At 44.9% G+C, this 17,859-nt stretch overlaps 1 protein-coding gene across 2 annotated transcripts in view; it reads right to left on the bottom strand.

Annotated features, from left to right (window-relative positions):
- Positions 1-17,263, bottom strand: part of LMBR1 (limb development membrane protein 1) — a 291,341-nt gene extending 274,078 nt beyond the window's left edge. For both annotated transcript variants that reach the window (XR_003941628.1, XM_030198592.1), the window contains exon 1: positions 17,089-17,263. Coding sequence is in view for 1 of the 2 variants with exons in the window: in XM_030198592.1 (XP_030054452.1) it covers positions 17,089-17,151 (63 nt within the window). In the remaining variant the exon portion in view is untranslated. The remainder of the gene's footprint in view (positions 1-17,088) is intronic.
- Positions 17,264-17,859: the final 596 nt, after the last annotated feature.

Below are 17,859 nucleotides of genomic sequence, written 5' to 3' on the forward strand. Positions count from 1 at the left end.
TGAAGTAAAGTAACAGCCACCAAAAATAAGACCATCCAGGTCAAGTACTTCAGTTGACAGGAATCAAGCAGCTCAAAACAAGCATTCATCAGCTGGGTGACGACCACAATGAGGTCCCATGACATGGGTGGAGGTTTAATAGGGGGCTTTGTCAATAGCTAACCTCTTATGAAGTGAGCTACAGGCTGTCCAGAGATGGGCTTATCTTACACACGGTGATGGTAAGCACTAATTGCACCGAGGTGAACCCTTACAATGTTGGTTTTGCGACCAGACTCAAAAGATATAGAAGGCATTCAAGCAGGGTCTGTGAAGGCAAGAAATAGGATCTAGGGCCCTGCCATCACACCAGAATAGAGAGCAAAGCCTCCTCCATTTGAAAGAATGTTTAACACCTCTTAGTGGACTTGGAGACACCCTCATGAAGACGCAAGGAAGCAAATTCTAAGCTCTCAACATCCAGGCTGTGAGGGGCAGGGACCGGAGACTGGGAGCCATGATTCTGTATCCTCAGTCTTGCTTAAGTTTTAGCTGAGTCTTCCCGATGAGAGAAGGCCTTTCCCTCAATGGAGGAGAAAGGCATCAGGCATTAGTCTGTCATGTGCCCTGACCCTGGAACAGCACTAAGGGACTTTGTGGTTGAATGGAATGGTAAAGATATCCACTGAGGGAGTGCCCCATTTTTGGAGAGAAGATGGAAGAGGCTGCTGTCCTCATAAAGATCTTCTCTCCAAAAAGGTTATCCCTCGGAATGTGGCACCTACCAATCTCTGCTGGACCACAGGGTCCAAGTCAGAGACACGCAACCATTAGAGAGTCTGCACATTGCTATACTCTGGGCAGACATCCTAAATGCCGCATCAAAAGTATTGCAAGCGTCCCTGGCCAAAAATGTACGACACACCTTCAGCTGTTTTGCCAGCTGGTGAAGAAATTTGACCTGCTTCGATGGGAGAGAGTCTGCCAAATCAGTCATACTGCGCACCAAGTTCCACAAGTAAAGGGTCATGTAGAGCACATATGACTGTATTCGGGAGATGAGCATAAAGGCCTAACACATCTTCCGCCCAAAAGAGTCCACAGTTCGAGGAGCTATGCCTGGGGGCAAGAAGCAAAATTTTCTAGAATTCCTGGCTCTATTGGGCATGGATTCCACCACTAGGGAATGATGAGGCAATTGTGGCCTATCAAACTCAGGGAAACTCTGATATAATTATCTTCTCGGGGAGGGCAGTGACCGACAGAGGGGACTCCTAGTTCTTCACCTTAACACCTTGCAAGATCTTGCGAAGCGGGATCGTCACAACCTTCGAACATCTCAGACCTGGCCTCGTCTTCCATCTCCAAATGAATAGGAATAGCAGCCACAATCTTCCTGACAAAAGCCATACAGGAAAGGCTCTCAGGTGGACTTCTCCTTTCCTAAGGTGGTGGGGGGTCAGAAGGGATACCATAGGACTCCTCCTCCGAGAAGTACCGTGAATCCTCCTCAGATGCCCATAAGCACTCCATGAGTAGTGTTGCCAGATGGCGAAAATGTTTCCAGCCCAAAATTAATATAAATATTAATAAGGTAATTGTAACCATAATCATCAGAATCTGAATCAGCATGATCGGCATCATAATTAGTACAAATTCACTTACCCACAAACAAAAGGATTCTATATCTCACCTAAAACAAACGTAGGGAAAAAAAACGCTGTTTTTTCACTTGCTGTCCTCGCTAAGCCTCTCTATCCTATTAACTAATCTATAATTGCTAATTTTGATTTTCTGCTGTTGGTTTCTTCTTAAACTGTGTTGAATTTCTGTGCTGGTGATTTCCTATTCTGTGTGCTGAAGTGGTCTTAAAAGTGCTCCCTGGAACTGTGTTTTCTACCAAGTGAAGTAATCTGATTAACTTACATTAACAGATAAGAGTCCGGATTGGGGGAGAAGTAGCACTGTATATTAACGAGAGCCTTGAATCAAATAGACTGAAAATTCTACAGGAAACAAAAGACCCCTTGGAATCATTGTGGATCGAAACTCCAAGTGTTAAGGGGAAAAGGACGGTGATAAGGGTGTGCTACCGTCCGCCCGACCAGGATGAGCAGACGGACGCAGACATGTTAAAGGAAATTAGTGACGCTAATAAAGTAGGCAACGCAATAATAATGGGTGATTTTAATTACCACAATCTCTGGAATTTGTAGAATATGATCACTACTATTTCAAAAATTCTACACAGCAACAGTGTTCAAGGGTGAATATGGACTCTCAAACATGAAAGTTGGTGGAGAAAAAAAGACCTCAGTAAAACCGGACACTTTAAAGGACACGCCTTTTAGATAAAGAGGGGACCTCCTTAATCATCAGTCTCAAAAAAATTCCACATTACTTCTTTCACACGATACGTGCCAAAACACCCTTTCAAACACTCACAGAGAAGACAATATAATGCAGCTAACAGCCGTTACTTAGCTTGGATGGTGAAACCAACTTCGTGTTGATGCGGTATCTCAGTCAGTTCATACCCGCACTTTCCTCAATTTCCAAATCCCGACAGGGAAGCCCTCTTTCGCCACTATATGGCTGCGTCAGGGGAAAAATATTTTTTCACGAACACCTCCAAGTTGCAAACACGCCTTCAATGCACTTTCTGGCCTCCTAAATAAACTGGAGGACCAGAATTCTCGGTTTCCCAGTGCACCCAGCACCATGTATTCTTGGGGACCAGAACTATCGGTTTCCCAGTGCTCCCAGCAACCTGCGTTGAGGGGGACTGATGCTTAGCATTGGGCAAAGGCCAAGAAGCACAAGCATCAACACTCCTTGGTACAGAGGACAACATTGAGTCCCCATGTGTTCTTGGGGTTCGAGACCTGCTCGATGAATGCCCACTACCAGTGTCAGCCATGGGAACCGATGCACCTGATAACGGTGCAGACAATCGGACCAGGCTCCAAAAATTCACTTTCTCCAAGCCTTTCTGGACAGCCAGATTCTCTTCTACATATGCAGGCAAAGAAGACAGCTAGAAGGGGTATGTTCAAGCCCCAAACACTGGAGACACCAAGAATGGGTGTCTGTTCCAGAAATGGTCCGACTTCACCGAGCGCAGCGCTTGAAGCCACTGGCAACCTTCATGACATGGAAGGAAAAACAGCCCAGGCTAAATCATATGACTTGATGGTAATACTAAAGAGGCAAATCACCAGAAAAAAAAAAAAAAAAGAAAGAGGGGAAAAAATCCCAACTGAAGCTAAGGCCTAAGTAGACTGTGGGAGCATGGAAAAACAATAAAAGTTAAAAGTGGAAGGGGGGAGGGAAACTTTAAAAAGGGTAGGGGTTGAAAAAACACAAGAAAAAAAATAGCAAAAAGTACCCTAAAAAAGGCACAAACTCGCTCAAAAAGATGCAATGCCACAGATGCTGTGAGGAGCCGTGAACAGCACATTCTCTCATCACGGCGGATGAAGAGAGACTGCTGGTTCTGCACTCTCGCGGGAAGACACTCGCACATGCACAGTGGGTATGCTCATGTATGGCTCTTAAAGATATATACATTAAGAAAGCATTCCACACTGGGTAACATGGATGATGTCACCCACGCCTGTGAGAATTATCTGGCCTGCTTGTCCACGGGAAAAAATTTAAATTTTTATACAGCAATTAAATATAATGAATCCATGAATCCAACAGCAGTCACTAAATGGCAGCAAAAGCCTATGTAAACACGTATGCCTTCAATTGCTTTCTGAATTGAATAGAGCAGATTTTTACACAATGCTTCAGGTAATGCATTCCACAGAAGAGGTCCCTCTACATAAAATAAAGAGGATTGATAAACATTCAATGGGCGCTCAAACCATTAGCACACACAACATTAAAATGTATATTAATGTAATCATTATCTACCCCAAAGACATGCTCACATGTATTTAATGCAGCAAACCTTTCAACAGGACCGGGGCAGCGATAGATGGGTTAGCGTCTAGCAGCATCCTCCCTCCCCCTCCAACCCAACCAGCCCCCGAACTGCTTCCCCTAATTAAAAAAAAAAATCCAAAAGACTTCTATTCCGCACATCTAGAATCCTGAGCGGGGAACAATCCACATTCATAATAGTAATACACATTTCACAAAACACATAACCTAACCATATACAGTGGTGGAAATAAGTATTTGATCCCTTGCTGATTTTGTAAGTTTGCCCACTGACAAAGACATGAGCAGCCCATAATTGAAGGGTAGGTTATTGGTAACAGTGAGAGATAGCACATCACAAATTAAATCCGGAAAATCACATTGTGGAAAGTATATGAATTTATTTGCATTCTGCAGAGGGAAATAAGTATTTAATCCCTCTGGCAAACAAGACCTAATACTTGGTGGCAAAACCCTTGTTGGCAAGCACAGCGGTCAGACGTCTTCTGTAGTTGATGATGAGGTTTGCACACATGTCAGGAGGAATTTTGGTCCACTCCTCTTTGCAGATCATCTCTAAATCATTAAGAGTTCTGGGCTGTCGCTTGGCAACTCGCAGCTTCAGCTCCCTCCATAAGTTTTCAATGGGATTAAGGTCTGGTGACTGGCTAGGCCACTCCATGACCCTAATGTGCTTCTTCCTGAGCCACTCCTTTGTTGCCTTGGCTGTATGTTTTGGGTCATTGTCGTGCTGGAAGACCCAGCCACGACCCATTTTTAAGGCCCTGGCGGAGGGAAGGAGGTTGTCACTCAGAATTGTACGGTACATGGCCCCATCCATTCTCCCATTGATGCGGTGAAGTAGTCCTGTGCCCTTAGCAGAGAAACACCCCCAAAACATAACATTTCCACCTCCATGCTTGACAGTGGGGACGGTGTTCTTTGGGTCATAGGCAGCATTTCTCTTCCTCCAAACACGGCGAGTTGAGTTCATGCCAAAGAGCTCAATTTTTGTCTCATCTGACCACAGCACCTTCTCCCAATCACTCTCGGCATCATCCAGGTGTTCACTGGCAAACTTCAGACGGGCCGTCACATGTGCCTTCCGGAGCAGGGGGACCTTGCGGGCACTGCAGGATTGCAATCCGTTATGTCGTAATGTGTTACCAATGGTTTTCGTGGTGACAGTGGTCCCAGCTGCCTTGAGATCATTGACAAGTTCCCCCCTTGTAGTTGTAGGCTGATTTCTAACCTTCCTCATGATCAAGGATACCCCACGAGGTGAGATTTTGCGTGGAGCCCCAGATCTTTGTCGATTGACAGTCATTTTGTACTTCTTCCATTTTCTTACTATGGCACCAACAGTTGTCTCCTTCTCGCCCAGCGTCTTACTGATGGTTTTGTAGCCCATTCCAGCCTTGTGCAGGTGTATGATCTTGTCCCTGACATCCTTAGACAGCTCCTTGCTCTTGGCCATTTTGTAGAGGTTAGAGTCTGACTGATTCACTGAGTCTGTGGACAAGTGTCTTTCATACAGGTGACCATTGCCGACAGCTGTCTGTCATGCAGGTAACGAGTTGATTTGGAGCATCTACCTGGTCTGTAGGGGCCAGATCTCTTACTGGTTGGTGGGGGATCAAATACTTATTTCCCTCTGCAGAATGCAAATAAATTCATATACTTTCCACAATGTGATTTTCCGGATTTAATTTGTGATGTGCTATCTCTCACTGTTACCAATAACCTACCCTTCAATTATGGGCTGCTCATGTCTTTGTCAGTGGGCAAACTTACAAAATCAGCAAGGGATCAAATACTTATTTCCACCACTGTATTATCTTCTTAAAACAACAAAATCTCATGGTAAAACAGTTACATAGAGGCATATTTTCAAAGCGCTTATCCTTCCAAAGTTCCATAGGTTTCTATGGAACTTTGGAAGGCTAAGTGCTGTGAAAATATGCCTCTTAGTAACATAGTAGATGACGGCAGAAAAACACCTGCATGGTCCATCCAGTCTGCCCAACAAGATAAACTCATATGTGCTACTTTTTGTGTATACCTTACCTTGATTTGTACCTGTCCTTTTCAGGGCACAGACCAAGTAAGTCTGCCCAGCACTATCCCCGCCTCCCAACCACCAGCTCTGGCACTGACCGTATAAGTCTGCCCAGAACTATCCCCGCCTCCCACCACCGGCTGTGCCACCCAATCTCGGCTAAGCTCCTTAGGATCTATTCCTTCTGAACAGGATTCCTTTATGTTTATCCCACGCGTGCTTGAATTCTGTTACCGTTTTCATTTCCACCACCTCCCGCGGGAGGGCATTCCAAGCATCCACTACTCTCTCCGTGAAAAAATACTTCCTGACACTTTTCTTGAGGCTGCTCCCCTTCAATCTCATTTCATGTCCTCTCGTTCTACCTCCTTCGCATCTCTGGAAAAGGTTCGTTTGCGGATTAATACTTTTCAACTATTTGAACGTCTGTATCATATCACCCCTGTTTCTCCTTTCTTCCAGAGTATACATGTTCAGGTCATCAAGTCTCTCCTCATACGTCTTGTAACGCCCCTTACCATTCTCGTAGCTTTTCTTTGCACCACTTCAATTCTTTTTACATCCTTCGCAAGGTACGGCCTCCAAAACTGAACACAATACTCCAGGTGGGGCCTCACCAACGACTTATACAGGGGCATCAACACCCCCTTTCTTCTGCTTGTCACACCTCTCTCTATACAGCCTAGCAACCTTCTAGCTACGGCCACCGCCTTGTCACACTGTTTCGTCGCCTTCAGATCCTCAGATACTATCACCCCAAGATCCCTCTCCCCGTCCGTTCCTATCAGACTCTCCCCGCCTAACACATACGTCTCCCGAGGATTTCTATTCCCTAAGTGCATCACTTTGCATTTCTTCACGTTGAATTTTAATTGCCAAACCTTAGACCATTCTTCTAGCTTCCTCAGATCCTTTTTCATGTTTTCCACTCCCTCCCAGGTGTCCACTCTACTATTAAACTTAGTTTTAAGACTTCCGGTGGAGCCGGGCGGCAAAATGGCAGCGCTGCCGTGAGCTCCGTCGCACCGCAGTTTGAAGCCCCGAGCTGACGGACCCGACCCGTTCCAATGACCCACTGCAAGCTGGCGGAAGGCCGGGGGATAATTAACGTACATGGGACAGCGTCCGGAATCGATGGTAACGGCGAGAAATTTAAAATATAAACGGAAGACGCGCCCCACCAAACAAAATGGCGACTTGAGGCGGGAATCGCACGCTGCATGGCGACAATAAGCAGAGTGGAGAAGGTAACATTTAGAGGAAGACACAGCGCAGTGAGAAAGAGTTAAGTCCCGGGCACTTGCAGGAACAAGAGAAGAGCAATCCAAAGGACAGCGGGATCCACCCAGGGCGGGTAAAGAACTGAAGGCCGGAGTGGTGGTAAATGATTGCTGGGCGGACGGGGCCTTGGGAGGTCGGTGCCTTGATCCGTAGAATTGGTTGCGCAGTGATAGTTGGTAACTTAAAGAGAGCGACTTCCCTGAGTACCAAGCAAGATAGAAAGGGGAAGAGAACGAGCAACCGGACACCGGGGGCTTCTCTGGCACTCCTGGACTGTTAGGACTGTGGCCCCGCATTGCATAAATAGCTTTCTGGGGAAGCTCACTTAATTTGCGAATTATACCAGAGGCTTACGCGGGCCAGGGCTCTTGGACATTTGAACTTCTACTCACAATTGCACTCACAGCCTGGGCAAGAAGTGACGGAGGGCTCTCCCGACTTTTGCATGGAGCAATATCTGAAACATATGCCCTCTGGAACTACGCGCAGGGGAACAAAGTTTGATAAGGAGAAGGCATCCCCACCTAAACCCAGCCAGAAAATGGCGGACCAGAAGCAAACTGGAGTGGGAGAATTTACTGAAAAGCAACTAGCTCAGATTACCGCTGCGGTGAGTGCGGCCCTTAGTCCAAGATTTGATCTACTGGCAGGTCAGATGAAGAATATGGAGTCTTCAATGGCGGACACAGAGAAGAGAGTGGATGAGACTGAGAACCGGATCTCGGCAATAGAGGACTTAAGATCACAGCACCTACAAGAAATAGCGCGTCTGCAGGAACAATTAAAGTTGCACCAGGACAAGCTAGAGGACATGGAAAACCGGGCACGACGGTGCAATTTAAAACTTGTTGGTCTGCCAGAGAGGATTCCGGAGAGGTCTCTGGGGCCTCTTCTGGAAAAGTGGCTGAAAAAAGAGTTGGCTTTGTCGGACAGTTACGGAGAACTATGCATAGAGAGAGCACATAGGCTGGGGCGCTGGCAGCAGGGCATGCAACGACCCAGGATTGTTATTATCAAAGTGCACAACTATCTGCACAAGGAGGAGATCCTCCGGGGCTTCAGGACGAGGCGAGACTCCCTTACATATGAGGAGTCTCCGATAAAAATTTTCCAAGACTACTCGGCCGGAGTCCAGGAGCAGAGGAGACGCTTTCATCCAATATGTGCAGCTCTAGCCAATAAAAACAAGAGATTTATGCTGATATATCCGGCCACACTGAAGATACAGCATAAAAACCAATGGCATTCATTTCAGAAGGTCCCAGATGCCCAACGATTCGTGGATGCAAACCTGAAAGAGTCAGATCCACAGGAGTGACTGTGGTCCAGGGGAGCACGCGCCATGGTGATGGACCACCCGGTCAGGAGTTCTGAGGACTGGTAAAGGTAGATGTGATGACACTGTCTAGGATTTGCAGGCTCATGCACGAGGCATTTTGCCTCTTAATATTCCAAAGGAACCTCTGGAGTGAGGCCTTTGTAGGGTGCCTCGGGAGTGGGTCTCCTATTGTTATTATCTATGTTGGAAGTTACACTGTTTGATATATTCTCAGTTGCACTGTTGGATTAAGTTAATATAATGTGAGATTTAAATGTGACCCGGAAACCAGACTCTAACATACATCAAAGTAGAACATAATAGGGGGGAGGAAGTGATACAGAACAAAGGGGGGGAAGGTCACGTCAGGGGCTTCATGTAGGTGACAGAAGTTCACACAGGTTCAATCACGATGGGAGGGATACGGGGGGGAGGGCGCAAAGCAACAACAGAAAAGAAATAACACACAGGGACACCAGTTAGCACACTTAGAGACACGAAGAGAAAGTTTCCTAATTAAGATAATATCAGACAGGAGAGACATAAATTGGAACTTACTTGTTACTTGTTCAGTGAAGGCCGACACAGTTAATGGAGTGCTAATACACTCCAAGCGGCGGCTGGGGAGGGGCTGGGACCCAGCTGCTAAACGATATAACTTTGCCTTAGAGTGGTACCATATTCCTATCTGTACCACACTGTAAATTAATATCATGGAATGTTGGGGGTATAACATCCCCATGCAAGAGAAAAAAGATTTTAAAACATCTAAAATACTTAAATGCTGATATTGTTTGTCTGCAGGAAACAAAGTTAACAGACTTAGAACATGACAAGCTCCAACAAAGTTGGGTTGGGCAGGTACTCTACGCTTCAGCGGAGGGCAGAAAGAGCGGAGTAGCGATATGTTTTCACAAACGTTTGGCCTATTGAGTCAAAAAGGAGTTTCAAGACCCTGCGGGGCGGTATCTTTTGGTCAAATTATGGCTACAGGGGAGGGAATTATATATTTTAAATGTATATGCCCCCACGCCACCAGAGAGGTCATTCTTCCCTAATTTGTTAAGGCTGATGACACCATATCAAGATAAAGACTTGATTGTGATGGGAGATATGAATTGTTTGTTGGACCCCGGACTAGATAGCACAGGGGTGAGAGGGCTTGCGCATGTAGGCCGCAAGGAAGGGAGAGTGCTGAAAGAATTTGGACATTCTCTCTCTGTGATAGATGCTTGGAGGAACTTGCACCCAGAGACTAAGGAGTACTCACACAGATCGAGGGCCCATGGAACATGGGGAAGGATAGATTATATTTTCGTGTCAGAGACACTGTTCTCTCAGGTTACCAATTCTAAAATGGAAGAGATACTGATCTCTGATCATAGCCCCGTATGGATTGAATTGGAAGGCGCACGTAGCTCGGCAACGTCTAGACGTTGGAGATTCCCGAGTTATTTAGCTAATGATAAATCATTCCAAAAATTTTTATAGGCCCGATGGGATGAGTATACACATTTTAATAAAGCCCATCAATCTAACCCTCAACTATTCTGGTGCACCGGGAAGGCCGTCTTACGGGGAGACCTGATTGCATATGTTGCGGCTAGGAGGAAAAGGTCAACACGTAGTTTAATTAACCTGAATAGGCAATTGACGGGGGCAAGGCGCCGATATTTGGCGCAGCCAACAGAAACTAATAAAGACAGATACTTGGCTATACAAGCCTCCGTCAATTCCATGCTGCATGAAAATGAACTGAGAAATCAGACCTTCCAAAAATATAAGTTTAACAGGTTTGGCAATAGGGCCGGAGGACTTTTAGCAAGGATGGTTAATAAGAGGGGCGGAAACCGGACGATCCCAGTAATTCGGGATAAGAAGGGAGGTATTACCAATAAGCTAGAAGAGATACAGAGCACTTTACAAGAACACTTTAAGCATTTATACAAAAAGGATAAATTGAAAGGGAGACAAGAAATTGGAGAGTTTCTAAGGAAAACTAATATGCCGCATTTGGGAGAGGAAGAGATAGCTATGTTAGACTCTCCGATACAGCTAAAGGAGTTGCAAACCGCGATTAAGGGACTAAAATCCCATTCAGCTCCTGGGGTAGATGGATACTCCGGTGAATTTTACAAAATGTTGGAGCTCTCACTGCTAGGCCCCCTATACGCATACCATCAAGCGGTCATCTCGGAGGGGAAGTTTCCTCTGCACGAGAATACCGCGTGTATATCCTTACTATTAAAACCTGGGAAAGCTATAGAAGAACCAGAGTCGTACAGACCTATCTCATTAATTAATGTAGACATTAAGTTATTGGCAAAGATTCTAGCTGAGCGCCTTAAAATATACCTTCCTAAAATCATTGGACCAGCACAAGTAGGGTTTATACCAGGAAGACAGTCGGTACTGCACGTTCGGAGAACATTGATGTCCATGGCCCAGTGTAGACACCAGAAAATTCCTGGACTGGTGGTCAGTTTAGATGCCGCTAAGGCATTCGATAGGGTCAGCTGGGACTTCCTATTTGAGTTGTTAGAGTGGATAAAATTGCCGACTAGAATTATACGAGCAGTTCAGGCCCTTTACAATGACATGAACGCACAGGTAGTGGTTAATGGTGGGACAACGACAAGATTTACTGTGGAAAGGGGAACTCGTCAGGGTTGTCCCCTCTCACCTCTGTTATTTGACTTGACACTGGAACCGTTGCTTAGGTTGCTAAACTCGGATACTGGGATAAGCGGAGTGAGACTGGGAGAGCAAGAGGTGAAAGTTCTAGCCTATGCGGATGACATTCTTATGTTACTCACTGACCCTCAACGCTCCTTAACAACTGCCCTGGAGGTGATCCGGGAATATGGTGATCTGTCAGGGTTTTCCCTAAATTACGATAAATCGGGAGCGATGGCCCTTGATGAGACTACCAGGGCGCATTGGAAAGGGGAGTTCCCCATTGCATGGGTAGATTCTAAATTGAAATATTTGGGGGTGATGATTTCCAAAAATTTGGCTTCATTATACAAGGACAATATAGGTCCCCTTATGGATATGACTAAATGTAAACTGACCATGTGGCGAGACTTACCACTAACAATTTGGGGACGAATTGCGCTTTTCAACATGATGATTGCTCCCAAATGGCTTTATGTATTCCAACAGTTGCCCCTCTTTTTTAAATCTAGGGATGACAAATTACTTATTAAACTACTACAGGGATACCTTTGGCAAGGGAAAAAACCTAGATTAACATATGAGCAGCTTACAACACCACGGGACGTGGGAGGAATGGGTCTTTTAAATATTAAGTTCTTGACGGTTGCCAGTTCAATGAGACACATAAATGATTGGTACCGGGGGACTACAGACTTTTCGGTGACTTCTGTGGAGGTCTCCAGGTTCCCAGGGATACATTTTAGTTCATTACTACACACCGGAGTTACTCCGCCCCCGGATGCATTCAAAATACATCCACTGTTGCGAGCTCTCAGGGAGACCTGGAAGTGGACATGTAGGAGACACCACTTCTCGGCCCGGGTAACACCTTGGTTGTCGATTTGTAATAATCCGGCTTTTATACCGGGACAGGGAGGTGGAATATTTCGTAAATGGGAAAAACAGGGAATGATATACTTGGCACATATAGTGACGGAGGAAGGAAAGATATATTCTTACCCAGAGCTTCAACAAAAGTATAAGATCTCAGGAAATAACCACTTTGCGTATTACCAATTAAAACACTATTTGGCCTCTATAGATTGGAAAGATTTAACGGAGGATGTAGTAGAAGTCCTTTCAGAGGATTTCACCCTGGGAGCTCAGCTTACTGTTCCTTTGAAGTTTCACCATCAGCAGCTTAAGGATTCAACGGCTGAACTAGATTACAAGGGGTTGGCAGGAAGATGGTCACGTGACTTAGAATGTGTGATTTCCCCCGAGGTCTGTAAAATGTATCTGAAATCACTGTACGGGCAAAGATTGTCAATACCGCAGAGAGAGAGATTGTACAGATGGCTCCTAAGAACCCATGTATCCCCGAGCAGGGCATTTAAGGCAGGATTTGCGGAAAACGGAAACTGTCCGAAATGTAATTATGAGATGGCCTCTCTGGGGCATATGTTTTGGAGCTGCAAACATGTCAAAAGTTTTTGGTTAAGGGTGGGGCAGGAGATAGACAGGATTTGGAATTGCACCTTTCTTAGAGACCCACTAATATTATTCAATAACTTTAAATACACAACAACGCCGCCAGAGGGATTTAAAGCCTTCTTATGCATTGGAATGTATTATGGCATTACTTCTATTCTGCAGTTCTGGAGAGATGTATCAGAACCTTCCCTACAGGTATGGCGGGGTCAAATGATTAAGCAAATGCGAATTGACCGATGTGGAGTCCGAGAGATAGATAGTACACCGGGACAGAGGTTCAGGGCACAATGGGAACCAATGTGGGAGACCCTGACACCTAGAGGAAGGAGCTACTTATTAAACTTTTAAAATCGGTATTACAGTATATCGAACATTGAACACATGGCCTGGGGGAGGAGGGGGTAGTCACACATAAAAGGTCCGAGGCAGTAAGTGATGAGCAGATCCTCCCCACATACTATAGGCGTGACGGGGGCATAGGCGGATACCTATACACTGGTTTAGAGAACATGGGGACCTTGGACCCCGTTGCTTAAGCGCGTTTCTCCTGATTACAAGCTAGAGGAGCTGGCAAAGGTGTCATATCCTGTGTTGCTGGAGGGAAAGGGTTGGGTGGGAGGAAAGGGATGGGGAAAGGGGGGGGGGGTTCTAAGCAGTAGCACTCACGGGAAAGAAGAATAGGAGGGATTCCACCAAGAATATAAGACCCTAAGGCTCGGTTGGAAGAGTTATAGGGTGGGTAGAAGGGAGAATGGGAGGCATAAAAAGTTTGATGATGGATGTTGTAATGGAATTATGGGAATGGATATCTTAGGGCAACACTGTGTGCACCCATGATTGTTGCTGTGATAACATATACCATCAATAAAATGTTGAAACATAATCTAAATAGAGTGAACAAATTGGCATATGCTGTGTGGGCGCCTTCAGAATAGTGTGGACACCTGCGCAGTGCGCACTAAAAAGGCTAATGCGCCTCTGGAACGGTTTAGTAAATAGGACCCTTGATGTGCACTGTGCAGATAAACTAACTTCAAAAAGAAAGAAATAAAGCCTGATGGAGATAGTGGTACCATGCAGATGTGATGTGGTTCTCCTGTTTAGTGGGTGATAACTCGCTGACTGGCAGAGCCACAGTATAATAGAGCAAAGGAATAAAAACTAAGCACAAAGAATGGTACCAGTGATTTATATTTATTTAAATTTTGTTACATAATGCTCAGGTTGCTAGTTGATACATTCCAAAATCACAGGCAGATTTATGAATAATAGTTATGTATAACACCTTTGTATGCATATGCCATTGTCAATTAATATAGTAATACGGAGGGGGGAGGGGAGGGGGGGGAGGGGGGTGAAGAAATAAAGAAATTGATGATAGCAATTTTGCTGTATTAGTACAGGCATGCAATGTTAATTGCCTGAGTTATCCTTGTTAATATGGAATTGTTTTATCTCTGCTTTCATCAATAAAAATTATTAAACTAAACTTAGTTTTAAGGAGAAATGTCAAAAGAAAAACAGTTTTTAAGGCCTTTTTAAATTCATCCAAATTTCTTAAGGCTCTAAGCTTGGTAGGTAATGCCACAATCTTAGTCCTTCAATATAGAAAATCGAGTTCCTACACTTAACCAAAAAGACAGTCTTAAAAGAAGGAACATCAAACATGTTAGAGACTGCCGACCTCAAAGACCAACGGCCCTGTTTACTAAGCCATACTGTAGGCTTGCTAACTTTTTAGAACACTAAAAATTAGCACACACTAACGCTCATACTAAAATGTTAGCATGCCTACAGCACGAAGGCTGATGTAAATATAAACTTGCTGAAATCAGAAGACAGATTTTATTAGTTAGCATTTTAAAGAATCTACATAATAGGCAACCAGTGTAAAGAAACAAGAGCAGGAGCAATACGTTCAAAACAACTCAATCCCAAAAGCACACGGGCTGCAGCATTTTGTGCAATCTGTACGGCCTGTAAAACATATTTTGGCAAACCTAAGAACAGAGCATTACAGTAAATCAAAGTGAGACATTACTAGGTTTGAATCACCAAACAAAAATTTTCAAAGGATAAGTAAGATGATTTGGGAAAATCCACTGCTTATTTCTAGGATAAGCAGCATAAAATGTATTGTTTTGGGATCTTGCCAGGTACTTGTGACCTAGATTGCTCACGGTTGGAAACAGGATACTGGGCTTGATGGACCTTCAGTCTGTCCCAGTATGGCAATGCTTATGTTCTTTCTCCTAACAAGCCTTAATTTAAAAAAAAAATACAATACTAATCATCTTAGCTACTTTTGATCGACTCATCATTGAATATGAAGTCACAACACCCAACGATCAAATTTTCTTACTGAAAGCAATCTCAGTACCAGCCATTAAAAAAAGAATCTGGAATATCAGCCGATACAGATCCAGCTACAACAACTTGTGTTTTGGGCATATTCATTCATTGGCCCCAACCTCACCCAACTCCCTTTGCCCAAACCTTCCAGAAAAAAATGCCCTGTTGATCCAGTGGCCGGGGAAGGGGCGGGGGACTCAACCACCAGAGCATTGTGTACCTGGGCTGAGGAGGAAGAGGCCACTGGATCACCAGGGTATTTTTTAAAAGGTTTGGTGATAAGGGGGGGGGGGTCAGATACATGGGCCGTGTGGGTGCCACTAGAAACCAAGGGTACGTTGGGGGCAAGGGCCGGAAGTAGTATTGGTTTGGATTGGGAGTAAGGGGCTGATGCATGCCATTGGATACTTGTTTGGGGGTTGTTGTTTTTAAATAGCAAGTTCTCTGTCAGTGCCCAAGTCAAATCACCCTTCAGGCACCAACAGGAAACCTGACATTTTGTGATGAACAGCAGATTACGGACATTATTTTAATGCAGCATTAATTTACATGCTCATTAGTTTGAGCATGCCACAGCAATTTTTCAGCTGCAATTTCCCGATAGAGTTTCACTCTACCACAAATATTTGAGCCTCAGCCTCTTAATAAGAAATCTGCTCACGTTACTAGCCATACAATGCAGAAAGGGGTTCAGTGCTAAAGTTAACTAATTCAGTAGACAATGTTGCACAGCATATTAAAATGTACAGTAAAGACCATTCATTAATCTTCCACAGTGCTGAAAAATTAAGGGAGCACAGCATGAGGAAGTTACTGCAAGGTCTGAGGTAGAGTAGAAGGATTAGTGAAAAGAATTCTATGCTCCCCAAGCCTCCTCCTCCCCCCCCCACATTAAAAAAAAAATTAACCTCTATAATCCAGGGTATCCTCCTCCCCTTATCACCTACCTCAAAAGTCAAAAGGCAGAAGCTGTCATTCAAAATGAGAGCACATGATCCCTAATGTTGCATTACAATGCACCACTAGAAGTCAAATAAGGGCCACAAAGAGATACACAAAACTATCAGGTAATTTTGAGCTGTTGGGTTGCCCACCTGGCAATTTTTTCTTTAAATATCCCCCTTCCTTTCAATGCACAAGCCAATCACCATTCACCTACACGAGTAGGGTCATTTTAGCAATGAGCTGGAGATTACTGCCATGGTGTACACATTTTTTTTGTTCTAACAGTGCACCTTTTAACACTGCATAGATTTGCATGTTCATTAATGACTACACCCCCACTGTATATTTTCACTGTAATTTCACAGTAGAAACCACGCACTCAACCATCACACCAGGCTTTCTGCATAGACTCCCACAGTACTTGATGCATGGAGGCCCTGGTATGCACTACTCAAACCGCAAAAATAATAGGGCATGGGATTTGATACATCACTTTTCTTTGGATATAAAGTAATTTACATATTATATACAGGTATTTACTTTGTACCTGGGACAGTGAAGGATAAAGTTTCAAGGCGCTAATAACACGAGAACTCCTCAGTATAAACAAACCCACAATTCCTAAGCTTAACTCAACTGTGAATTCCTATATCATTATTTCCCATAAGTAAGCAAGCATCTGGGTGATGAAGGTTCACGGACTACATAGCCTAAATGTTTGTTTGTTTGTTTTTATTTACTTCAACTGACAGTTTCCCCTTTCTGTGGCACAGACATACAAACTTGTTTTTTTTATTATTCATTTGGGAAAACAAAAACAAACAAAAAATTAGACACGCAAAATAATAACGTGCACCCTCTCTGGGAGAAGGCTTCAGCATTACACCAACAGACTGTTGGCTTTATCAGCATCTAAAACGCTCTCACTCCCAACTCTCGACAAATCCCGCAAACAGCCAAAAAGTGAGCGGGAAGCTATAGTATGTATCACGGCGTACAGTAAACCGAGAGGCACCGACTTCAGCGCCTGAACCCGCCCAGCCCCCGGTCACCGCCCCCGACCGCTACTCACAATGTATTCCCTGACTTGGCTGTGAAAGTTCTGCTCCCGGATGCTCACATCGTCCTCGTCCATTCTTCATATTGTACGAGCGCAGCTATTAACAACCCCCGCACCTCTATCACCTGAAGCGCGCCCAGGGAAGAAAAACAACAACCGACACCGTAAGAAAAAGAACCACCACAGCCCCGCCCCTCCGCTGCAGCTTCCCCCCACTAAACACCACCACCCACTGCTTTCCCCGCCTCTCTTTAACAGCAGTAATAGCACGGCTGCGCAAACCCACACACAACGTCATAGGCCTGCGACGCACACAAAGGTACGTAATCGGCTTAGCATCTCTGCCAATGCAGGCCTCCTTGATTCTGACACTGATTCAAAGAGGTTAGATTGAGAATGCCTTGTACTGATTGTCCACAAGACTCTAAGGGGACGAGAGAGAAGGGGAGATATTTTAGCCTTGTAATACTGCCTGGGGCGGAGAAAGGAGGAGGAGTTTTAGCTTTCGCTGGCACTGGTTGGTGACGGTCAGAATGTTCAGGGGTAGCAATTGGGAGAGGAGTTTCAACCCTTATCCCTATCTTCCTCTGTTTATCTCTTTAAGAGAGAAAGAGTAGTTACTTACCTGTAGCAGGTGTTCTCCGAGGACAGCAGGCTATATATTCTCACATGTGGGTGAAGTCACATCGGCCTGGAGGACTTTCTAGCAAAGTCTCTAAAGCGGGCACACTGCGCATGTTCCTCTTCCCGCCCGTCGCGCGGACACGTTCCTCAGTTATATCC

Source organism: Microcaecilia unicolor, chromosome 1 (assembly GCF_901765095.1).
Source record: "Microcaecilia unicolor chromosome 1, aMicUni1.1, whole genome shotgun sequence".
In the NCBI taxonomy this organism is placed as follows: domain Eukaryota; kingdom Metazoa; phylum Chordata; class Amphibia; order Gymnophiona; family Siphonopidae; genus Microcaecilia; species Microcaecilia unicolor.